Source organism: Xiphophorus maculatus, chromosome 7 (assembly GCF_002775205.1).
Source record: "Xiphophorus maculatus strain JP 163 A chromosome 7, X_maculatus-5.0-male, whole genome shotgun sequence".
NCBI lineage: Eukaryota > Metazoa > Chordata > Actinopteri > Cyprinodontiformes > Poeciliidae > Xiphophorus > Xiphophorus maculatus.
Genome location: NC_036449.1, coordinates 5217227 through 5242948, shown reverse-complemented (window position 1 = coordinate 5242948; position 25722 = coordinate 5217227). Strand labels below are relative to the sequence as shown.

At 41.7% G+C, this 25722-nt stretch overlaps 1 protein-coding gene across 2 annotated transcripts in view; it reads left to right on the top strand.

Annotated features, from left to right (window-relative positions):
* Window positions 1-25722, top strand: part of LOC102224519 (ecto-NOX disulfide-thiol exchanger 1) — a 98441-nt gene that overhangs the window by 60393 nt on the left and 12326 nt on the right. For both annotated transcript variants that reach the window (XM_014473419.2, XM_023336777.1), the window contains exons 4-11: window positions 7119-7286; window positions 7493-7699; window positions 8070-8303; window positions 12657-12869; window positions 17549-17655; window positions 19885-20002; window positions 20714-20931; window positions 23098-23205. In XM_014473419.2, coding sequence (XP_014328905.1) covers window positions 7119-7286; window positions 7493-7699; window positions 8070-8303; window positions 12657-12869; window positions 17549-17655; window positions 19885-20002; window positions 20714-20931; window positions 23098-23205 — 1373 coding nt within the window. The remainder of the gene's footprint in view (window positions 1-7118; window positions 7287-7492; window positions 7700-8069; window positions 8304-12656; window positions 12870-17548; window positions 17656-19884; window positions 20003-20713; window positions 20932-23097; window positions 23206-25722) is intronic.

Sequence of the window (25722 nt, the reverse complement as noted above, 5' to 3'; positions counted from 1 at the left end):
GCAATTTCCAAGCTTCCATCTGACAGAGCAACTCTTCCCAGTGAATCCACCAATCAGCTCCTTCAGACTAGCCAGCAGCAATTAGCAAACACCTGGAACTGTGCATTTCCTGAGCTCATTACAAAAAGTACTCCTCAGCGAAAAGCTGGTAAAAACGTTGTTAAAGGGTTAATAGAGGAGCCATGTTGTGATGCCTTCCTGAAGGCGGAGTTTCAGAAAGAGCAGGAGCTTCTTAAAGAGACAGAGGCCCAATTTCAATGCGTTAAATTAAGTCAAATTTCTTTTGAGTCATATTTAACATCTAGGAATCTAACGAGACACATGGCCAAAACAAACAACCAGCACTATGAAACGAGGTGGTGGCAGCATCATGCTGTGGGAATGTGTTTCTTTAGCAGGAACAGAAAAGCTGGTCAGAGTTGATGAGAAGATGGATGGAACTGAATTCAGGGATATTTGGAGGGAAACACAAAAGACTAAAGCAAATTAGAATGGTCCAGTCAAAGTCTGTTTGTCCTCAACACAGTCATCCAGGCTTCGACTCCCAATATCTAGACCTTTATGTCTGTTTCCTGTCTGAAAAACTGCAATTAGAGACGACTGGTGCAAAAAGAAAAACAAGCACAAAAAAAAAACAAAAGAATTTGTGAAATAATTATGCAAAACACTTAGAATTTTATTATTTGTACAAAAAAAAGCAGCACTTCTTGTCTTTCAATTGATTTAAAATTGCACACCAGAGATGCAAGGAAGTGGTGGAACTCTCTGAAGCGAGAGAATTTGCATTTGTGTGAATTTATCTGCAGCACCAGATGTTTCCAAGCATTGTCCCTCTTACAAGCTTTACTGAGCAGAACTCGCTCCAAAAACGTCCAGCGTTGCTCCTCTGTTGCGACGCCACTTTCCGTCTTTTTGAGATCTGCTTCCAGATATCCAGCTGTGACACTTTTTCTTGGGAATGCAGGACTGAGGGGGGGGAAACAGATATGTGTGCATCTGGAGTTATTCAATCCTTCAGTTTCTGTCCTTCTGTGACGCCCAAATGTTCTGTGATCCTAGTAATGAATGTGTGAAAACTTTACAAAAAACCAAAGGATTTATATGTACTGGATCACTCTGGGTACTAGTGCTCTAAAATATAACTGAACTCCAACAATACGATATTTATTCTATACGCAAGTTTCTTTTTTTAATTTCTGTACAATTATGTGTTTGTTGCCAGAATGTTTCAGCATGTGGACCCGAATGTGTTCTGTGGTAAAGTAAAATGCATGATGTCATCGTAGCGATGGCATGATGCTCAGCTGCCTTCACCTCTGGAAACATCCGCAGACGTCCTCCTGCGCTACATGTGGGAACGTTTAGGGAACATGAGACAGCCGTGACATGAAGTGAATCTGACACAGCATGTGTTGCTTTTACTGCGCATCACAAAAGCACGTGTTGACACTTATCTCTGAGAGAGACGGTCTCATGTTTACACAGTGGCAGTGAAGGTATCCACGGCTTTTGCCCGACTGAAATGAATACCATGAGATACAAGTGTTCTTAGTTTGGGCTAGCACTTAAATCTGGATAAGTATCAAATTTACAGTAAACAGAATGACACTCTAGCGTATAAATGAATAACAATCAGCGGAACAGTGAGGATTCTGAAAAGTATGTTTATTTCTGTACTTGACTGTGAACTGGAGTTTTTATTAATCTTTCTTAGTCCTGTACGTAATTGTTTGCAAAAAATGTGTTATGTGTAATATGAGACATGATAACATGAAAAAAAATCTAACTCCTCCATCACTTCCCTGTGGTTCTACTGCCATGTGCAGAAATCCACCATTCCCAGTTAGAAACAACCAATCAGAGCTAGGGAGAGGGTCCTAGTGCTGTCAATCACCCCGGTGTATACACTACTCACATCCTCCCCCTTTCTCTTTGCTAATCTACAGCTAGTTCTCCCACACTGCTATAAATGCTTAGGCTAGTTAGCATAGCCACCGGTGGCGGGGGATAAACAGTTTTAATGTAAGTTGTTTCTTCACCATTTGCACATTTAGCATTTAACCAAGCCTGTGAAGCTATTGGTGCATTCAAGTGTTCTGCGCTGGCGCAGAGTTATCAGATAAATTGGTAATTCAGTACATTTATGTCTGTGTTTGAAAAAAAAGAAGAAACATTTTGAGTCAAATCAGTACTATTTGTCTGAATCGGATCAGTATCGGCCGATATTAAACCTCAGATATCGGTATCGGAGGTGAAAAAAGTGTATTGTGCATCCCTACTCTTAATCTAACAACAGGAGGTTTGACGTCTCTGCCGACATCCGGTTCTAGATATTGTTTTTATGATGGATAAATACAAGGCCCTCAGGGAGCACACAGAAAATTGTTCTGAAAATTAGCCGTACAAATTGCAGATTTGGGTTTTGGTGGAATCCCACAGGAGCGTCTACTGTTTCCCACACGATTAATAGGTCTGGAGACGTGTCCAGGTCACGTTCGGATGTTTGTTTCAATTAAAGATTGGACTCAGGATAACTTTAAACCTCACGTCGTCGTCTCTCTGCGGCGCGCTGAACGCAGCCATATGTCTCGCCGCCAGGCTGCCGCCGCGGCTCACGTCTTTTGGCAGTTCCGCTTTAAGCCTTTTTTTAAAATAATCACATTTACCGGGCTTAAACACTTATTTTTCTCGCTTCAAATTGTGTTTTGTTGTGGGGTTTTTTTGCTTTTATTTGCCCCCGATTTTGGCTGTGCCTGCCTGTGTGTGTGTGTGTGTTTGTGTTTATTTTGCCTCTTTCTCTATCTCTTCCTGTGTTTGCGTCTCTGGCAGAGGCAGAGCCAGAGCTCGGAGCCAGACAAACGAACCTGGCTCGGCTTGATTTTTGGCTTCGAGAGAAGAGCCGAGAGCAAAAGGCGACCCCCGTGTGATTACGACGAATGCGTGGCACAGAGATGTGCAATTTACCTGTCAGGGGGTTACAGCTGAAGGCACTTTAATGAGTTTTCATAGGACCTGAAGAATCTCTTCATGCCGCAGCGGCTCAGATTCATGCTTGATTATCTCGCCGCGTGTTTTTATTTCTCTTTTTGATAAGCTTGAAGATCTCCAATATTATGCGGCTCCAATATTATTTTCCAAACGTGAAAGCATTGAGTGTCTGCAGCATTGAGTTTGCTTGAATGCTGAAGAAAAAAAATGCAGACATGTTAGGAATTACTGACCACAGAATAGCTGCTCAGAAAACAAGCCTCTCTAAGTAAAATACGGTTTTAAAAGCGGCAAGATAATTCACTAGAAAAATAAATAAATAATTGCGTAAGTGTTTAGAAGAGCATGATTGTAGCTCAGAGCAGTAGCACAGCACATATGTGTGAATGACAATGCCAGAGGGGCCAGTATATAGAGCCTGTTTGGAGTGCTGGGGAGGTAAAACAAACTACCTGGCCAAACAAAGTGTTTCCACCTGGATTTTAACCAAACCAAAATGGTACGAACCTCTTGTTGGTTGTATACTGCCTGGTTCCAGCTGCCAACAACCCCAACTGAGGGGTCGCTAACAACCATGTAGAAAGACACATCCTGTGGTCATGAAAAAGGTGTTAAACATGTTTGGTCCTCTTTAATTAAGCGCCTAGAAAGTCCGATTCGTTTGGGGAGGTGTGAATGCCTCAGGACCGCAAATGTTTAATACTAACGACAAATGGAGAGGAGACTGCTCCAAAAGTAGGACGCGAACAACAGCGCTGGGCATTCAACCAAAACAAACACGACGGTGAAATGGCTCGTGGTCTTTTGTCAAAGTCAAGAGAGAAATCATACAACCACTGTCGTCTTCGCCACCACAGATGAATGCGTGAACAGGCTTTCAAAGGGTTTGGATAGTTTGACAGCTGAAAAAAGAACAAATGTTTAAATATTGGTCCCCAGTCGAACCGAGTCTACCAGACTATCAGGTGTGGAAACACCCTAACAACGGTCAAATCATTGGCAAGCTTTAATCAAGGGAAACATTTAAAGAGATTAAGTTAAGAACTGTCCAACACATTAAAACTGGAACTATGAATTTGTATTAACTCTCTCGCAGTCTTAAGAGATGGGATCATTTGGATCCCACAGGCTTCCGGCCCTGTGTGCCGTTCGTACACTTTTATTATTTTTCTTTTGTGTGTGTAGTTTCGGGAACTGACGGTCTGACGGGACAACACCCTATATCGCCGACAATTGCCACGTTCCTCCTGAGCGCTGCTGGAGGGTTAGCTTAAATAATTCCCTTGACAAATACATTATAGCAGCTTATGCTGACACTGAAATCTAAAGCTTTATACCACTTTTGCGTAGGTAAATATTTTCACTGACATAATGTGGCTTCAATCTTATTTGAACAGAGATATGATGCAACAAAAAAGTAAATCACTGCAGTATTTTTTTTTGTATTTTTTAAATCGTCTTACTACCTGTAGTTGACTAACTTTCCCCAGATGCTTTAAATACAGGTTCCAGATAGAAAGATTAATTGTATGGACTATCTGTAGTAAATTACTTCTATTTTATACAAAAATAAATACACTAAGACAGTTAGCAGAAATTTACGCTGATAACTACTTAATAGTACCACACTTTGAGGAAAAAAATTAAACTGACAGAACTACCCCTTTATCCCAGCAGCAGACATTATTAATATAAATAGACATTTCATGGTGCATTGATTGTTTTTTTCAGCAGACTCCCTCTGCCTTTGCCCTACTGTGTGTTTGCTGCTTTGTTTCGTCCAGCGTTTTTCTCCTCTGTCTCTTTAAGAAGCTCCTCTTTCTGAAACCCCGCTTTCAGGAAGTCGTCACGACATGGCTCCTCTATTAACCCCTTAAACAAAGTTTGTACTCGTAAAATGAGCTCAGCAGATGTTTGCTAATTGTTGCTGGCTAGTCTGAAGGAGCTGAGTGGGGGAGGGCTGCAATGTGAGGTGGAAACTGCAGCTCTGAGGAGGAGCTTCGTCTCAAAGGCGGAGCTAAGTCCCACAAAGTGTTTTGCTGAGCTGAATGGTTGCCATGGAGATTAAAGGATTTCTCGAACATGCATGAAAGAATCAAATAAACACTCCAGTATGTTTTTGATGAGGGAATAACATTACAACATGATGCAAAGTTAAAAAAAGACATTGCTTTTACGTAAACATTGCCCCTTTAAAATCAATGTTCTCCATCCAATCTGACCAATCTTGAGCCAGTTTGCAAAAGTTAAACAGTATTTTGTCTTGATTTATATCAAATTAGCATACGTGCTAAATTCCCCTCCTCATTAAGTCAACAGAACATTTAAAGCGCCTCAGTCTCTGTTTTCTGTCGTGTCCTTACTGTTCACCCCAGCAGCAGCAGCAGTAACAAAAAAAAAGGCTTTCACTCTGAATCAGGGCTGCATTTGATCAGTTCTCTGCACAGAGAAACTAAAGAAACATTTATTTCTATTAAATTACGATTCGGGAGGCATTTGTTCCTCCTGTGACAGCCCCTCTCTCGTGCGATTTGAATCACCGCCTTCGCGGCGGAGCTGTGGGGCCGCCTTGCAGGAGGACTTTCTGCTGACGTTCTGTTCCTCCCGCTCCCTTGTTATTGCAGTGTGGGAGACGGGGGGAGCCTGGAGGGGTGACGTGCGGCGCTGCACCACCCTCCTTCAACCCCCACCCCACCCCACCCTCCACTCCAGACAGGAGAAGCATTGCTGCTGTCGCCTCTGTTTTCTCATTGTTTATCTTCCCCATTCTTCTTCACTTTCTTTGTCCTGGAGAAAAGACACCCTGTTCTTCCTTCCCTCTCCTCCATCTTTCCCACAGGCCTATTTCAGATGATGTGTTTTCAGTTTTTTTTCTTTTTTTTTTACCACAGATCCAATCTGCAGCTTTCTCTTTTTCCTATCTGCTACCTCCAAGATTAAAGCGATGCTTTCTTATCTCTTTTGGTTTTCCTTTGTTGTCTGACCCACTTTTGAGGCTGGGATCTTTTTATGTTTGTGATAAGTTGGAGAGCAGTTTATTAATGTACTATTTGGAGCAGTACTTTAAACAGTACTTATTTGCTAAAAAGAAGAAGGAGCTACTTTAACAAAAGCCAGCATGAGGAAAGCAAGATACCAGTTTTAGGAGCCGTTGTAAGTGTGATAATAATCCTTTACGTTGTCATAACGACCTCAGTTCTGCATTTTGTGGCACATCCTCTCAGGTCTCTGGCTTGACGAAGCTTCAACCTGCCAATTATCTCTCTTAAAGCAGGGGTGTCCAAAGTGTGGCCCGGGGGCCATTTGTGGCCTCCTGAGATGATTTTGTTCGGCCCCTGGCCACAAGTCAAGAGTGGTAAAAAAAAAATCTGAACAATAGATGACCCCCAAAAATGTGGAAATTGTCCGTTTTTCTTTTAATAAGGCAACAGTCTGAAGCCCTTCTTTAATGATATGCAGATTAAAAATTAGTTTATTGTTGAGAAGGTAAAAGAAAACTAAACAAGCAAAACAAAAATCACACTCAGCTCATTTTTCATTTAATGAATTTTGTGGCCTGCCAGTAGTTTAAATTTGCCAATTTTTGGCCCCTGGACACCACCGTCTTAAAGGTTACAATACGAGAAAGCCATTAAAATATATTCTTTCAAACATGTTTAGGTCTGAGCTTTGGCTAGGCCATTCCAAAATGAAAATGTTTTGATCAGAACCATCCATTGCAGCTGTGGCTTGTTTTGGAGTCGTCGTTCTTTTGGAAGACGAATTTCTGATGAAGTCTAAGCAAATAAGCCGACAATGTAAAACAATTGCTAGAGCGATTTGGACGCGTGTCCTCGACGCGCCTCCTCTCCGACTTTGAGTGTAAGCCAGACACACCTGACGCTGGAAACGTTAGGTGTAGAGCAAAATGCCAAGAATCTGCATTCAAAGTGCACACGCATCAAACTTGAAGACGCGTTTTTGACGCGCATAAAGCTTTTGAATGTTGTGCAAACTTTAGGTAAATCTTTAAAAATCATATCCGATTAAGTATTGCCTTCGATAAATGTAATGGTGTATAAATGTTTCATCTTGCCGATCTTATACGGTCTGTGTTGTTTTTTGTTGTTGTTCTCCTGTCTGTCCTACAGAATCTCTGTGCATCCCGAGATTTGACCCCGGACTGAGCCTTATTGGACCAATAAACCCCATGATGGGAGGCATCGGCCTGGTCCCACCTCCACCCATTCCCCCCGACGTGCCTGTCATTAAGGAGATTATCCACTGCAAGAGCTGCACTCTCTTCCCTCAGAACCCCAGTAAGAACCCGTCAGCCCGTGCTCTGGAGGATGTTCGTTTCTTAAAAAGGAAATTCAAAGCAGATTAACCCAATGCAGGAATAACCACCAGAATATCGATAGACGTATCAAGTACAGCCTAAATATTGTCTCATAAGTTGCAGATTTGTCCCAGTTTAGAAAACGATTAGACTGCGGCGTAATGATGCCTATGCTGGTGGCTTCAGATCTGCCCCCTCCGTCGACGCGGGAGCGCCCCCCCGGCTGTAAGACGGTGTTTGTGGGAGGCCTGCCTGAGAACGCCACGGAGGACATCATCAGGGAGGTGTTCGACCAGTGTGGGGAGATCATCGCCATCCGCAAGAGCAAGAAGAACTTCTGCCACATCCGTTTCAGCGAGGAGTTCATGATTGACAAGGCCATATATCTGTCAGGTGAAAGGCAAAAGGCTCATATTTTATATTTTCATTTTATTAATGGGACTAAATAAACCAATGTTGTACTGACATAAGGGGGTTTGGGGACAAATTCAGCATTACTTATAGCTATTTGTGATATTTTGATGTCTGCTGACTCCGGAGCATCCACTGTAATATTACTTCTGACTCTGTTGATCATCGGCGGTATCTCTAACTGGGTTAGGGACGTAGTCAGTTTATCAAATGTGGCTCTAGAGTGGCATAACTTGTGTTTTTCTGGCAGAAAACTTGCGGTAAGGCAGATCATGTCAGATTCCAAGAGCCTACCATGCGGCGGACTCAACCTTTCATGAGCGTTAACCGCGCTCCATTGTTTCTCGGACAGGATATCGGATGCGTATCGGCTCCAGCACGGACAAGAAGGACTCCGGGAGGATCCACGTGGACTTCGCTCAGGCCAGGGACGACCTGTACGAGTGGGAGTGCAAGCAGCGCCTGTTGGCCAGAGAGGAAAGGCACCGGCGAAAAATTCACGAAGACTGCCTGCGTCCGCCGTCTCCTCCTCCCATCGTGCACTACTCTGAGCATGAGGCGGCGCTGCTGGCTGAGAAACTAAAAGGTGGGTCACGCTAAGAGGAACGGGCCCAGTAACGCTAGATTCACAGCTAAACGTCATCCTGCTGGGTGTTAAAAGCCGAGGCAGTTCATTTTACTTTCAGGGATACGGAAACGTCGTCACTGCTTCAGCAGCAATGAAATCTGGAGGCGTTATGGACACAGTGACATTTTAGTTCAGAATCACCTAAAGCTCCTTAAAGATGACGCACAGGTTTACGTGTTTGTGTTGCATAATCTGCTGCTCAGACCACCTGCTGGGTGTAATACCAAATGTAGATGAGTCTTTTAAGAGGCTGAACAATTATCGATCTTTGACCCGTTTGTGGAAAATGTAAGAGCGCCGTTACAAACAAGGGTGTTTGTGTAAAGATAAATCAGGTTAATCTGCTTGTTAAATCATGTGAATTCCACAAAAATGACAGGTTACCATCAAGTCAAGGGAAAGTAACTGGATTATATATATGTGTGTTTTAGATGTGGGAGAATAAAAATCTGACCTCATCAGCCTGATTGCAGGGTTTCCAAACATTGTTTATTTCATAGGTTCACCATTTTTCAGACTCTTCCAGATTTTTTTTTCCCTTCCTCTGCACTTTGTGCGCTGTTCTTGACATTTGAGTCCTCAATATTCATCATGAACTGCTTACGTTGGGCTCTCATCTGTAGGGTCGACAAATCGTGGCAGATCCAGTGCCAAAACGTGTTTCCAATTTTCAGAGTGTGGTATAGGGCCTTTTCCTTGCTTTTTTCCTCCCTCACATCTGGTTTCACTTAGAATAAATTCATCTCAAAATCTGTAAGGCTTGTACCTGTCAAACGAGAATTGAGGTGTTCAAGAATAAATCGATTCCTTAAAGGAAAGTTTGTAAATCAATTTTACCCGTATTTTGTTTGGGGGTAGGGGAAAGCTTTTTAACTGGAAATGACAGATTTTCTGTGTAAAGCTAAGCTTATTTTGCAAGTATGTCAAAAAAATCAAAACCTTGATGTTGAAGAAAGCAAAACTAGATGGACGTGGGACAAAATGACCACCATGTAGGTCTGAATTGGGAGTACGAATAGATGAAGGGGTCGCTTCTCTTGTTTCCTCTTTCCCCTCCGTCCTTCTAAATGTTTCACCTGCTTCCGCCGCACAACGGGAGACTACATAAGAAACAGCGTGGGAGTGAGCTGAATGAGGAGTGGAGTGAGAAGCCGAGGATGAGCGATTGTTTGTGGGGGCGTGTGAAGGTCACCGCTCCTCCTCCGTCATGTATCCTCCGCTCGGCCGGGGCGGGAGTCTATCTTTCCCTGGAACGAGAGCGGCTACGTATCTGCAGGGAGGAGACTTCTTCTCCTCTCTGGGTTCCTGGAAAACAGGCGGGCTAGAACCAGTTAGGTAATTTAGTGTAATTCAATCTCATTGAAAACCAATCCACTACCTATTTCTCCTTAAACATGTGGCGAACCCTTTGGAGGCCTTCAGTGCTCGACGCGGCCGTCGCGGGTTCGACTCCCGGACCCGACGATATTTGCCGCCTGTCTTCCCCCTCTTCTTCCCTGTTTCCTGTCAGCCTACTATCATATAAGGGACACTAGAGCCCACAAAAGACCCCCTGGAGGGGTAAAAAAAAAGAAAAACATGTGGCGAACCCAGCATTCTGTACCACCCTGTGTTGTTGTTTGACGCGATAATAAATCTAGCCACAGCAGGATAATTTACGGACTAACATGTGTGGTCTCTATTACATGAGCAACTCTTCTGTAGTAAGCCTCTCTGCATCTACCATATTTTACCATACCCAAGCACACATTAGCACACTAGCTTCTGAGCTTCCACGTGACACAGCAGCCCTCCCACACTCAGCTCCTTCAGACTAGCCAGCAGCAATTAGCAAACACCTCATCACAACACATCAGCAGAGCTCATTACAGGAGCCACTTCTCAGTGCAACCCTGGTAAAAACATTGTTAGAGGGTTAATAGACGAGCCATGTTGTGATGACTTCCTGTAGGCAGAGTTTGTCTTTGGCTTTTCTGTGACAAAGAGTTTTGTCAACACTGATTGCCCACATCATTTTGAATTTATAGCATTGCAATAATTACTAGACAAACAGTAATTCACATTTTTACACATTTTTATATCAACCCAATGTGTCTAAATAGATATGAAATAATGGAGAATCTGAAAATACTTTTGAATCTCCTCTGTGTACTGAATACTTTTATACAACAACAACAACAAAAAAAAACAGGAAAATACCGTCGAACACGTGCCAAAGCGTACTGGTCCAGACCGGTTAATGCTCATCCTTTCCAGCAGCATTAAAGGAGAACTCTGCAGTCTGCTTGTTTCTTTTCCCATCCCTGCTATATTTAGCCATGTTGTTCTCTCTACATTCTCCTTTTGTTAAAGCGACAGAGCAAATGCATTGGAGAGTTGGATGGATCATCTATGGCTGACGTACTGAGTGGAGTGCTGGCAGACAATGGGGACGATTCTGCCCCAAGGACTCCCTGCAGAGAGCTGCAGCTATGAAAAACCACCACATGGTTTTGAATGACGCGTCAACCAGGAAACTCAGCAATTTGTTGTAGTCAACGTTGTTATTTTGTGTGGACTGGTCATTGGAGCCTGGGAATGCTCCTGTTGTTGGTGTTCCCAAATGACCAGCCTTAAAACTCACTGAAGGAATAAACACCAGCCAGTCTGAGGGGGAAAAGAATAACTTAAATCAAAAGAACAAACCAAGCCAGCGACGCACGATTCAACTGAGAAAGTATTCGCCCAGCCGTTCAGTCAGACGACGCTCAAACACAGAGTTACCATGGCGTTCTTAAAGAGGCAGCAGAGCATCGATAGGGTGGAGTGTAGATTGCAGCTGAGCTGAACTGAATAACATTATCTTAATATATAATATATAATCATTATATTATATCCTTATATTTTATGATAATGATTGAAAAACAGATTTGAATTTATGAAACAATTATTAAAATTATAATAAAAAAAATGTATGAATAAAATGTTTTGATACATTTTTCTTAATTTTGGTAGTTTTCCATTTTTCCCACCACCACTCTGAAAAGCACGGTGTTAAAGGACAAGCAATTTAATAAGGCTGACACGTGGCTAATAAAATTTAAAAAAAGAAGTTTTATCCTCAAATTGAACGCTGTAATTCAGAAGCAATAAATCGAGCTACAAACGTTTGATATAAAACTGAAATACTACCAATCATAACAGCAAAATTAAAGATAAGATTTCCCTTGTTTTCTCCTCCAGGTTGGTGCTTCGGTTTTATTCCCATATCTTCTGAGAAGTAGCAGCCCGCTGCTTTGATTTGTTAATATTTGCTTCTCCGTAATCTGAGCCCATGTGCATTTTTTTCCCCTCTCCTCCCGTCCTGTAATACCTAAATAAACAAGCATGTTTTCTCTCTCAATAACCCTTTTCAATTCATTCTTCCCGTCAGACAGCAGGGGAAATAAATTTCCATTCTCCCCGCGCTCGTCCCCCGTTCAGCTGCGTCTCATTGTTGCGCGCTGTAATGTGACTGTAATCTGCTGCTGGGAATGAATGGGCCTTTATCAGAGCCGGTGGAAAGTGTCTTCTTACAGGTTGTGTTGCGCTGGGTATTGAGCTCATTAAGCGCCGTCTAATTCACTCTGTTCTGGTCTTCAGCCGCTCTGTGGCATCCTTCAATTATTATTCAAATGGCGAGGAAGAAAGCCGAAGTCGGAGGCCTGCGGAGACTCGGCTCTCTGCAGCTGAGGCTGATTGTGGGTTAGGAAGTTGAAAAATCACCAAAATGACTTTTGGTGAGCGGCGGCGGCGGCGGTTCATAGAGCAATGAGCAGTGAGGGGCTGCAGAGAGGGATTTTATCAATCACTTCCTGAGGTTGTGTTTGTTTAGCCAGGCTGAGAGTTAAACCTCCGATGAATTTTAAGGAAAAACTCAACATTTCATTGTTAAGAGCTGAGTCACAATTTAACAAAGTTGTTATGAATGAGCATAAAACATGACGGGAAGTCATGCATCCTGAATGTGACAGAACAATTCTAACCTCGCTCGAAGGATGATGCTTTTTAGTACTTTATCGCGTGAACAAACTACGAAGTGCGGCTTTGATCGTGTTTCTTATTTAATGGAAACATCACATTTGTGAAATTGTGTTGCTTCAAAATTTGCAGACAATCAACAAAACGGGATAATGGGAACCAATAAATGGTCACCTAAGAGGGATTCGTTTTAAAAAAATCAGGAGTCACTGGAATAACAAAAGGGAGCAAAAAAAAAGTAAAAAATCAATCCAAACCCCACAGTGGTCAACTTTCTAGATCCGGTCGAACTGTTCTTCACTGTTTCCACAGACGACAACAAGTTCAGCGAGGCCACGGCGGTGCTCTTCACCTGGATCGACCGCGGCGAGGTCAACCGCCGGACCGCCAACCACTTCTACTCCATGGTCCAGTCGGCGAACAGCCACGTTCGCCGGCTGATGAGCGAGAAGGCTCTCCACGAGGAGGAGATGGAGCGAGCCAAGGAGATCTTTAAGAACGCCCTGATGGCCATATTGACACAATGTAAGTGGGCTTTTTAAATGCAGTGCAGTCACGGTGAGAGAACCTTTTCAGGCTGATGGTTGAATACTGTGAGGTAAAGCAGCGGCGAGCCGTGCAGTCATTAAGGTAAGCCAGACGGATGACTTCCTCTCGTTGACGAGAGCAAGAAACACGATCCAGGAGGGATTCACTTTCATCTGAGTTGTGAGGCGATTAGGATTTGTAAGAACTTTCAACACAGTAATATTTTGTTGTTGGCTTCCTGTTATTAAATCCGTAGTGAAACTCCGGTCATCTCATCCCCATTCCCTACTAGTGCAGTGGAGTTGTTCTCTGCTGCAGGGCGTGGTGCCGCAACAGATTACGGAGGTGCACACCATAAAGACATTTATAGCACCTCGGCTTTGGAGCCCGTTCTCGATTTGATTCATTTACTCCGCGAGCATCTCAGCCCTGTCTCCATGACAACGCTCTTTCATCCGTCTCCCCATCAGCCACGGCATCCGGAGCTCACCGTGCTGCGGCGATGAGGGTCAGTCGCGCAGGAGTTTCAGAGGCAACGTCATGACCTTTCCACGCCCGGGCAGCGGAAAAGTCCAGAACACGGAGCCGCCGGGGACAGGCTGTTTTCTGCTGTCATAGATTATCCAGCAAAAGCAAGTTCAACATCTTTTAGTCATCATCAGCTCAAAGTCCTGATTTCACAATCTTTACAGAGCTTGAGTTTTTACTTCCATCATTTGGCAAAACTCAAAAGTTCAGCGACTGAGTGTGTTCTGAGCTTAAAGGAAAAACACATCACTGACAGCTAGTTCTGTTAGATTTAGCTACATAAATGTGTATATATAAATACACAAGGCAGTACTAAACTGTAAAAAGAGACCCCAAGAATTTCCTTTGAGCATCTATCTGTGAAGCTGATGTCACAGATGGATCGATGACGATGATGTTGATTTTCTGCACTGTTACTATTGTAGTCTGTAGTTTCAGCGATGGCAGCGGAGGAAGTGAACGAAGCCGTTCATGTTGGCCAGGCTTCCTAGTATTTAGTTAACAGTAACAGCCGCCTCGTTCAGCTCGGCTCTTCTCTCTTCGCCGTGGAAACTGTTTACCGCAGGCAATTTCCGGTAAGCTGTATACCGTTGAACTGATCCATTACATACATCTCGTTCGTTAGCGATTGGGTAAAATGTAAAGCTGCAACGCAGTCCACGCCTCCAAGAAGCAATCATTTCTCGGAAGCAGAGAGCCCACCATAGCCCAGACCCTCTGAACGACGATGTTTGCCTTAGACTGTAGACTGTTTTGATTGATCAAATATTACATCCTGAACAGTAACCAAGGCAGATACTTGGAATGAAAAAGAGTGTGTCATCAGTTTGCTTTCCGTGTTCCTGTGTTTGAATGGTGGGTGAAAGAAAGCACAAAGGGGTAAGTACAGTGCTGTCAAAGTTTGGTTGTTTTTTAAATGTTTTTTTAAATTTTTCTTTTTTACTGTCTTTGTGTAGATTCACATAAGAGATAACATTCATTACGCTCTTTGAAATGTCTTGATTTTTTAAAAATATGTTTGCACAGAAATGTTCAGTAACAGCAAATGTGAGAGCAAAACTTTAAAGGCAACATTTTCACACAGAATGAAAGAATGCTGTTACTGTACCTATCTAATGTGAAAGTAACCGGCTTCGTTTGAAGTATCCACTTCGTCTGAGAGGAAATGAAGTTAAAACCACCCTTATAGTTGACATGGTAACTGTGTCTGACAGTCTTGCATTGGAAAATGAGCTGAAACACAGCAAAGGGGGGAGCAGGGCGAATCATTTCCAGGCTAAAACTCACGACGAGAATCCAAACGTTGTCTTTCCATTCTGGGATAAATGTTGCCTTGTCAGTCTTGAAGGAAGTGAGTCTGCTTTTAATGTAAGTACTGAGCACCCACCAGGAGAGAGACTTGTTCATCACATCACACAAATTTACAATTGTTTTATTATTTAATCCCTGTTAAGACAAAACATGATTCACATTCCTCGCTAATTTTGGTCTAAACAGATACGATTAAAAATCAGCAAAAGCATTTTTATTGGCATTAAAGCAACTACTGACCAGTTTTATACATTTTTCCTCTGATATTTTTGCCTTTTTTTTTTTTTTTTTGACAGTGCTGTGACGCTAACCGTTAGCAGCAAACACAAACTGAAGTCAGGACCCAGGTTGGACCACTGCAAAATGGTTACTAGACTTCTTATTTGTTATCGTACAGTTTCACTTCATAAAAACCAAAAAGGGTTAATTAAAGCAGCAATATTCGAAGCGTTGTTTACAGACAAATATCCACCAGAGATTTTTTTTTTTGTCTAGTTCAGGACTTTTTCACATTTCACACTAAAACCAAAGCCTAAAAATACAACCGGGTACAATGTTGTATTTTGTTTCATTCTTTATCTTAATGTATAAAAAGTGCTGATGAAACAAAAACCTGTTTTATACTGACTAAAACTGTTTTTAAAACTCTGTTTTTATGTTTTAATACCCTATCTTGTTTGCACAGGAATGTCTGTAATAAAATAAAATCATGATGAAGGTAGCTGGCTTTTTAAAACACAATTATTCATTTCTTGGAATTTATTTTTTTTCTTTAGCCTCCTCAAGCCTTTGCAATTTGTGAGGAAAACAACCGTCTTAATGAAGAAGAGGATTTCCTCTTAAAGTTTTTCCTCAAACATTATTATCCAGTCTTTCATAGATGAGTCGTTTATGTCAGAATTTATTCCCTCTGGTTTTGGATTCTGTGCAGCTGGAAGGAGTTTTGCTCTTAATCTTTCTTTTTGCTTTTTTACAAATGTGAAAAAAAGAAAAGAAGTAAAAACACTGTTTAGTGTCTTAAAAGTTGACATTACTCCCAAATCCCAGAGGAATAGAAAAGGAGGCTTAAAAAAGTTCAAACCATGTCTCACTTACACTGTAATGGGCAAATGTCATTTCTCTGACTCCAACATCCGTCCGCCCAGCTTCCTAAACAGCAAGGCAGAGATTTAAAGAGGAGGGGGAAAAGCAAACACTCATAGTAGTAATCCAGGACGTGTTTCTGTAAAATATTTTCTCTTCAGTCTGGAAATTGAGCTGTTAGCGGGTCATGACAGCCGTGAGACTGTCACAGCAACAGTCTTCAGTCAGAGGCCTCTAAAGATTTGTTGCGAGACTGACTTCTATTAGAAAGCCTTCATCGCCTCTCCCAAAGTGACTCTTTGAAGATACTCAGATGAAATGTCTTACAACATTTAGCTTCCCTTAGGTGTAAATAAAGTATTTTTTAAATTATTATTTTGGTCCTAAACCTCCATAAAACAATTCTGAACATTTGTACACAATGAAAGAACACAACAAAATTTCAAAGTTCAAAGCATTAGCATATATTCTGCTGATTATTCCTGCTGACATCCTTGTAACCAACTTATCTGTCTGATATCCAGTTTGATTAAAAAAAAAAAAAACATTTTGTTTGGGTTAAAAACACAAATAAAATTCTGAGGTCTTATCTCTCTGAGCCAGAGTGTCTAAATCCAGTAAAACACAGACGCGTTTTTAGGGAATCCTGGTAAGATAAACCAGACTATTGGGAAATTGGCATTTATTTTACGTGAATTATTTCTGAGTAGTCAGAAAAGTCACAAGCTGCATTACCATTGACTGTAAAATTACACAAATCAGAATTACAAAAATAAATTTGCTTAATGTATCTTAAAACAAAACAAACAATAAAAAGGCTTTTGCGCTAGAATGACGAGGATTTTTCGGCCATATCGAAATTAATGTATTTTGCAAAAAATGCGATGGAAACACTTTTTTCGTGTCCTGTGAGTCACTTGATCAACAAGTGGATGTTACCACTGGTGGAAATGACAAAGAAGATGACAGGAAGTGGTAGGGCGATGATGGGGCGGCATGCTTTTGAACTACTTAAGGCATGAACAGACTTACTCACGTGTGATTTATAATTGTTCTTAACAAATGGAAACATGGCAATTTTTTTAAAAATTCAAGCTTCTCGAAAAAAATGATTTTTGAGCTAAGCTGACGTGGTTTTTCAACCTTATCAAAATTAATGTAATTCGCAAAATCCTCGATGGAAACACTTTTTTCACGCCCCACGAGTCACGTGATCAACAACTGAATGTTGGAAGCAACAAAGAAGACGATAGGAAGTAGAAAGAGAATCTTTTTTGGTGTTTAATGACTTATTACATCATTCACGTATGATTTTAATTGCATTTTCTATTTTAATGGAAAAACTACAAATGCAAAATTGTGTTTTTCTGACTTTAGCGGTAAAATCATCAAAATTTCGAGTAGACTCGTAACAGAAACGCAGCTACAGAGATTGTGGTTCAGAATTGGGATTTATTGGCCTCTCTTTTGATCACTCAGACTCCTGTAAACAAGTAGCATACTGACCACTCATAACTACTCAACACAGCCCCGCTTTGGAGAGCAGTTGTCATTGTTTCTCTGCTAATTGACTTGAAATGAACCACAGATTATGAGGAAGGGCTAAACCCAGCATGGTGAGTGTGTGTTCATGGTCTCTCCTCTGTTTGGGTGCAGGAGCCTCTAGTCAGAGCTGCAGTGCTACCTAAACGGCTTATTTTGTCTTGACTCCCTCCTCCTCCTCCCCCCGTTCCTCTTCCCTGTTCACCTCGAAGTCGAGCAGATCACCGCCATTTTCACGGCCGCCACCAGGCAAAAGGCATGGGACCATTTCTCAAAAGCGCAGCGCAAGAACATAGACATTTGGCGCAAGCAGTGTGAGGTTGGTACGCCTTCTTTCTGTTTTCTCCTCCCAAAACCCCGCAGGCCCGCCGCTTTCTTCTCCGCTGTCACCTACGAGTCCCCCGGGGAGAGCGCTGACAGACAGGGGCCCCCGTCTGATCTGTCAGAGTCGGCGGCCCCCGTTGTTGCTTTACCGGATGTTTTCCCTCGCGCAGACAGACACACACACAGACAGAAAGGTAGCTGCCTGTGATCCCGGGCCTCTCCTCCTACCAGCTGGGGAACTGCAAACCATCTGACGTCTCTTGGAAAGTGTGAGCCGCTGCCATGGCAACAGTGATTTCCAGGATTAGGTCTCTGATCAATTATTCATCCAGAATTAAATCAAGATAACGAGCATGAACACGAGGAGCCGGCGTGTAAGGGGGGGTGGGGGGACGGTTCCAGCGCAGTCTGCACTTGAGAGCTGCCTCTGGGTGCAGACGGATGTCGCCGCCTGGGCTGGGCACGGTGGTGGCTTCATGCTGCGGTGGTGACGAGGGCTGAAACTATCAATTAGGATGAGTTGATTATTAAAATGATGGCCAACTAATTGAGCAATTGATTAATCGTTAGCTGGTCTGTATGAACTGGGAAAAAAAAGTCCATTTGCTGAAAGAACAACAGCCGGAGCAGTAATTAAGCCAAAACTGTTCAAAGAATAAAAACATTTTGCATCCGACTTAAAAAGCCCCTTTGCCTGTAAAAATGTTAGACCCAAATCTCCTCAAGTGGAAGTTTTAGCTTCACCTGGTTCAAATTCTGTAAAAGAAAATCTCCTATTAACGGGACAGTATTGTAGAAAATCAACCTTTTCTAGCTTTACGTCATGTGATAATGTTATTCCCACATTAAAAAAAAACATGCCTGGAGTGTTGCCTTGATTTTTCAATGCATGTTTGGGAAATGCTTTAATCTCCATGGCAACCATTCAGCTGCTCAAAACGCCGGGCTGGACTTAACTACGCTTTCGAGGACCAAGCTCCTCCACTGAGCTGCAGTTTCCAAGCTTCTGAGCTCCTGCCTCACAGAGCAGAGAGGTCCTCGCCCACTCGGCTCCTTCAGACTAGCCAGCAGCAATTAGCAAACACCTGGTGGAGCTGAGCATCTGCTGAGCTCATTATAGGAGCTACTTTTTAGTGAAACACTGGTAAAAATGGTAAAAAAAAAAAAAAAAAGGGTCGATAAAGGAGCCATGTTGTTTTCTTCCTGAAGGCAGAGTTTCAGAAAGAGCAGGAGTTTCTTAAAGAGACAGAGGCCCAATTTCAAGGCGTCAAAATACAAAGTCAAATTTCTTTGAAGTCATATTTGATATGTATATATCATTTTTATAACAACCAAAGCATTTTCTGTTCATAGTTATCTACAGACAGTTTAATCGACTTGCTGGTTTAAATAATGCCTCATGGTGAAAACCTGACCTGGAAACAGTTCAAATATGAAAGATTCTCCTTCATTGGCTTTTGGATAGGCATTGAACTTTTTCACATTAATTTCAAGCAACTAATACCAACACTGACGACACCGATGGGATTTTGTAACGTCTGTCGCCATGGTGAGGACCACAGCAACATCCATTTTCAAATCAACTCTACCAGCTTCTCTGTTCCTGCAAGAAAAATATATTTTTTAAAAACGTCCCACCCCACAGCATGATGGTGCCATGGCCATGTTGGGTTTTTTAAATCCAGCTGGTGCGTTCAGAGTGATGTGCAGCTGAAGTTATGCTGAGATTAAATTGAATATCAAACTCCTAACTGGGGGACTTTTAAAGGCAGCTGGTTGCAATGAATTGTAGTTAAAGATAGGATACTTTTTTTTTATTAAAGTGCCACATTTTCAGATTTTCTTTTTTTTTAATGCCAAATTACACACTGCTTTATGATTTAACGGCATGTGGAAAAAGAGAGAGGTTTCACTCTTCATCTGTAGAAAGAAAAGTTTTTGTTTCCTGTGAGAAGTCAGGCTAAAACAGGCGACTTTCGAAGAGCTGATAAGTCACCGGCCAGGTGGGGGTTTCATGTTTTCACTTCTCTGCTCTCCACTTGTACCTCACACAGGCATGTGCATGACTGATTGAAGTCCACAAACTCTTTGTTCCTGGAAATCTGAATTGTAACATTGCCACAACCAAGTTATTGTTTAGTTTCGTAAAGTGCCCGCCATGTAAGCTGTGTATATATGTATATATATGTGCGTGTGTGTGTGTGTGTATGCTGTGATGTTTCAGGAGCTGAGAAATGCTCACAGCGAGGAGATCATGGGCATCAGACGAGAAGAAGAGATGGAGATGTCGGATGACGATTTGGATGATATTCCCAACAAGAGGATGCGCATGGAAGAAAATGGTTTGATGAACCGTTATGTCATTAAAGGGGCAGTATTATAAGTTTTTCCACCATATACTGCTATAGCACAATCAAGTAACTATGTTACCTTAAGTGTTATGAAAATATTCTACATATCAAATTTAACACTGAAAAAATTTGTCGTCTTGAAATTGGGCTTCTGACTCTTTAAGAAGCTTCTGCTCTTTCTGAAACTCCGCCTTCAGGAAGTCATCACAGCATGTCTCCTCTATGAAACCTTTTAACGTTTTTACCAGCGTTTCACTGAGGAGTAGCTCCTGTAACGAGCTCAGCAGAAACACAGCTCAACCAGGTGTGTGCTAATTGCTGCTGGCTAGTCTGAAGGAGCAATTTTTGAAGTACCTTGTAAGCTTTTCGTAGGGGAGGGGTGCTCTGTGAGGCAGGAGTTCAGATGCTTGAAAACTTGAAACTGAGCCGTCGCCTCAAAGCCAGAGCTCGGTCCACACAGGTGTTTTGCACAGCTGAATGGTTGCCGTGGAGATTAAAGGATTTCTCAAACATGCTTGAGAGAATCAAGGCAACACTCCAGGCATGTTTCTGACAAGGGAAAACATCATAACATGACATAAATCTAAAAAATAAAATAAAAAAGTCGACTTTACACAATACTGCCCCTTTAAAAAAATAGTTCCAATTGCAAAAAAAATAAATAAATAAACTTCCTAACTGATGTCACGTTGCCTCCTGCAGGTGTGTGTGATCAGACCCAGGCCTCCCTGAAGGAGGAGAACGACTCGCTGCGCTGGCAGCTGGACGTCTACCGGAACGAAGTGGAGCTGCTGAAGAAGGAGCAGGGCAGAGTGGGCCGGCCGGACGACGACCACGCTCACACACAGCCACACACACACGCTCACCCCGCCGAGGCTCAGATCCAGCTGCTGCAGCAGAGCATGCACAACATGCAGCAGGTAGGGGCTGCCATCTTGGATTGATCTGATTTACTCTGGAATCGGTGTTCACATCTGTAGCAGGGTGATACTTCAGTTCCATCTGGCCTCCTTCACTTTGAGTGAGAACAGGTTTTTCAGGTTAGCAGCTGAAAGTGTAACAAGCGTTGCAGTTTTGATCCCCAATCGAACCGAGTCATCCTTAATCTGCTGCTGTGAGGTTGTTTGAAAAGTCATATAAACAGGCGGCTAAATTTACACACACATACAGACACAAATTCTGGTTTCTCCCATAATCCCCCACTCCTTTGAATCCACAGCTCAGAAAGCTTTGTTAGTTCACATCACTTGTTTGGCACGAGCCCGCCTGATCCGACTCGACTTCCTGTCCGTCTCAATCTGAAGTGACAGGGCTGAAGGGACGACCACCAGCGCACGCACACACACACACGCACACACACACGGTCACTCTGCTGTCACGTCTTGTTTGTCACCTGCTGCTGTTTTACTTCCCAGGCGGCAAGCCACAGGGAACAAATTAGATTTGTTAAATACAGTTTTCTGTGCCGTCGCTTTAACGCTTTAACGTCGCTTTAACTTGCAAAAGTATTCATACTTCATAAACGTTTCACATTTTTATGTGAAAAATTGTGCATTATTGTGAAGTGGAGGAACACATGTTTTTTTTTTTCCTGGCAGATAAATGAAGGTTTTTGCTCCGTACCTCCAACAGCTTTACAGTTTTTTGGAAATATTTATTTTCAAAGTCGTTCAACCTCAATCAGATTAGATGGAGTGTCTAAATCTTGGTATAGATTTTAAATTTAATAGCGTTTTCACTCCACACCCTCTAGTCAACTTCCCGCAGCATGATACTACCACCACCATGTTTCACCAGGTGATTGATTTGTCGAAGTTGATGCGCAGAGTTTTGCTTATTTTTAAAATTTTTTTAGTTTTCATTTTCTTTCACACAGTGACTTGGATTTGGGGTAAAAACCGCAATTTTGTTTTTGTTTTAACATTTTTGGGCAGTTTAAGTTCATTTTAAATTTGGAGACTTTTTAGCTTTCTGTTTATTCCTGCAATATTATAATTGAATTCCCCCCAAAGGATAACACCAAAAGTGCTTCTAATGTGTTTTAAGTTCCGATTTTGTCACTAGGTTGGAATCCGTTTGCTTGTTTTATTTGCAGCATCTGGACCACGTTCTACGGAAGCTCTGAGAGGCAAATAAAGACTTTATTTTTATATGGCATGCCTATGCTCTAAGTCGGAAATTTTCTTTTTCACAACTTTGGAAGCCATCTGCATGGTTAAAACTTTTTTTTGAAATATTTGCCTGCTGAATTTTTTTCCCTGAAAGTGAAGCAAAAATACATATACTGTACATAAATTTGGTCAAATTTTGTGCCTCACTAAAACAGGGGGAAAACACTGATAGAGATCAAATATATTAAATATTTGACTGTACTCTGCTTTTTTGTATTTACAGTTGTTAGGAAAATTATCCTCCTGTTCAAGTTATGTTTTCATATTATTCTTTTCATATTATTCTTTTTATATTATTACTCTCATATTATTCTTCTTTTTATATTTACTTAACTTCTCTTTCTTTTGTAGTATAGTATATTATTAACTTTGTTTAGGATGTTTGCTTGGAAGCTAAAAACGTTAAACATTCATGTGTTATTAGTTCCATATGTAACTGATTAGTTGTGGTCAGTCACATGCCCTTGTAAGGGCATGTCCATAGGAGGCTCCAGAATGTAAAGACGGTTGGTCAATTCTCTGTGTGACTGTGTGAAGAAGCCCAACCTCCTTTTTCTATACAATAAAGAGAAATGCAAAGAAAGAACTGGCAGAATTGAGTCCAGACAGTGTTTGACAGCGATTCGTCGCGTCTGTTCTCAATTCTCCTATTCTGCAGAAAAGAAATTAAAAGAAACCTAATCTCTGTCTCTGGCTGATTCTTTGCAGGTTATGACAAATAAACCTATCAACAGTGAGAAAATAAAATAAAAAATTGGTCAGATTTAGAAAATAGGCCTTTCAAAAAGCATATTTCCCCCCCACACCCCTCAGGGCTTCCGTAGTGGATATAGATGCATTTCTTGCTTTTAGACTGTTTTAAACTTGAATCCTTTCTTGACGCCAAGCGCGTATCTTGTTTTTTTTTTCTTTCAGGAACTCCTGAGCCTACAGGAGAAGCTTTCGAGTAAAGAGACGGAGCTGGAGCAGGCGAGAGAGGAGCATCACTACCTGGAGATGGAGGTGCTGTCCCTCAGAGAGAAGGTGTGTGCTCATTGTCACACTGCCTCTGGATAACAAAGATCACCCAGACAGTGTGATCAAAATGGGCAACTTGAATTTAAGGCCACTGTTTTAATAAAGATAAGGTTGCAATAAGTCCACTTGAAAAGTTACCTTTAAGGCACACAGGCCCGCTACAGATGAGGCTTGAGACAATCTCACCCAATTCAATAATTTTATTTATTGCACAATTGTTTTCAGTTTAGTCAAAAAAAATATACTAATTTAAAACCACTCACATTAAAAAACAGTTATGGCTCACTCAGATGAAATCAGGGTAGTGACCTAAAAAAAGAAACACCGGGGCGTTCTGTGGTGGCGTAGGGGTTAGCGCAACCCACGTTTGGAGGCCTTGAGTCCTCGACGCGGCCGTTGTGGGTTCGATTCCCGGACCTGGTGACATTTGCCGCATGTCTTCCCCCTTTCCCGTCAGCCTACTTTCATATAAGGGACACTAGAGCCCACAAAAGACCCCCTGGAGGGGAGAGAAAAAAAAAGAAACACCGCAAACGAATCAGCAAGAATAAAAGAAAATCGTGCACCAAACCAGAAAAGTACCACCACCCGGAAAGTCCACCACCAACACCACGAGCCGGCTGTTCCTGTCAAAATATTCAAATTACATACATTAATTCACAATTATACAGTTCAGTCCACGACAAATAATCAAGCAGTAAATTAAGTAAAGCGCACCATTCGAGCGTGCATAAAGGGAGATGAAGCCTGCCTTACCTAGCGTGCAGCTCCAGCAAACACCGAGGTTCTGATCCGGAAGGAAAACAGCGTGATGTCAACCAGGTGAGGGAGGGTCCTTTATATACAGACAGCCAGCGCCACAACCAATTAGATTCAGTCACTTGTGTGGGGCGTTCATACTGCCACACATGTAAACATGATGCATAATAGACACACAATGAGGAATTTATTGAAGAGCAGAGGATCCAAGTAGCCCCAATCAGGAATTGAACATAGAAATAATCTTGTTCACTTCTTTAAGCTCGCTCAGAATACCTGTTTTATTTTCCTATGAAAGAAAAATAAAACAGCTTCACTCTTAGCTTCAGTTCATGCAAGTTAAAATGTAAATATTTTATTGTTAGAACAATTACCTGTAGGGCTGAAGGGATTTCTCATATCAAGTTGAGCTACTTAGCTTTGCTTAATACTTAGCTTAGCTTGATATGAACTACTAAGCTTAGCTTGAAATGAACTATTTAGCTAAGCTATTTAGCTTGATACGAGCTACTTAGCTTACCTTGATATGAGCTTAGCTTAGCTTGAACTGGACTACTTAGGTTGATACTTAGCTTGATTCGAGCTACTTGGCTTATTTTGATACATAGCTCAGCTTGATATAAGCTACTTAGCTTTGCTTAATATGAATTACTTAGCTTAGCTATTTTGCTTAGCTTGAAATTAGACAATTAGCTTGGCTATTTAGCTTAGCTACTTAGCATAGCTTGAGGAACTTTTGCTAAATATATTGAATATTACTTCTATATATTGTTTTTTAAGTTTATATATAAAAATTAATCAGTATTATTTTGAGTATAATATACTAAATCCTGTTTAATTTTAGCAGCAGCAGGAAATATTGTTGCTGTTCGGTTTCATGTATAAGCAACTATATAAATTTTTAAATATTTTGGTGTAAATACTGCATTACTTTGAAACCATAGAAACAACTATGCTATCATCTGCATAAAGATAAGATGGAATAACTTTTTTCGCCCAGGTTTAAAATGTTTCAGCTGTTCATATTTGCCTCTGCCTTCATTTCTTGTCAACGTGTCATCCGTGGCTTTAGCGAGTCTCAGTCCGTTTGAAATGACAAAAACAGCATCCAGCCCAACGACACAAACCGAACAGCAAGAGTCTGATAAAACCTTGCGCCCTTTGTGGCATCAGCTGCAGTTTCCTCATTCTTTTTTATCCTCCTTGTTACTATGAGTTTCTCAGACGAGACATGGAAACATAAAACACACACAGACAGATTGAGAGAGGGAGAACGATGGGCTTAAAGTGTTGGAGAGATGAAGGATGTTGGAAGGACACGAGCGCTGCCATGGCAACAACAGTCAATTCTAATGAGGGACTCTTTCTGCATTTTCCTGCTGAAAGGTGATTGCTATCACTTTAGATAAAGGATGTGTGGGCTAAAGGCTGGTTAGTAAAACTGTTTTGTTTCTCATATTGGTTTCTCAAAAACAAAAAAAAAACTCTTTTTAGGACTGATTACATCGAAATGTCAATTATTTTTCCCAACCTCAGCGTGTGTAGCTGAACCAGCGTTGTGTTTCTCTTCGTCCGTTGATTCTATCTTAATGCAGATTGATTTTAGTTTTTGCTTGGACTGCAGCTACCGTCTCACTTCGCTAATGCAGTTGAATAAAACATTAAGGCCGATCATTGTTTTAAAATTAAAAAAAAAAAAACAACTCACATGTAGAGGAGTCCGCAGCTGACATAAATAGGGAATTTTGTAAAAAAAAAAGTTTC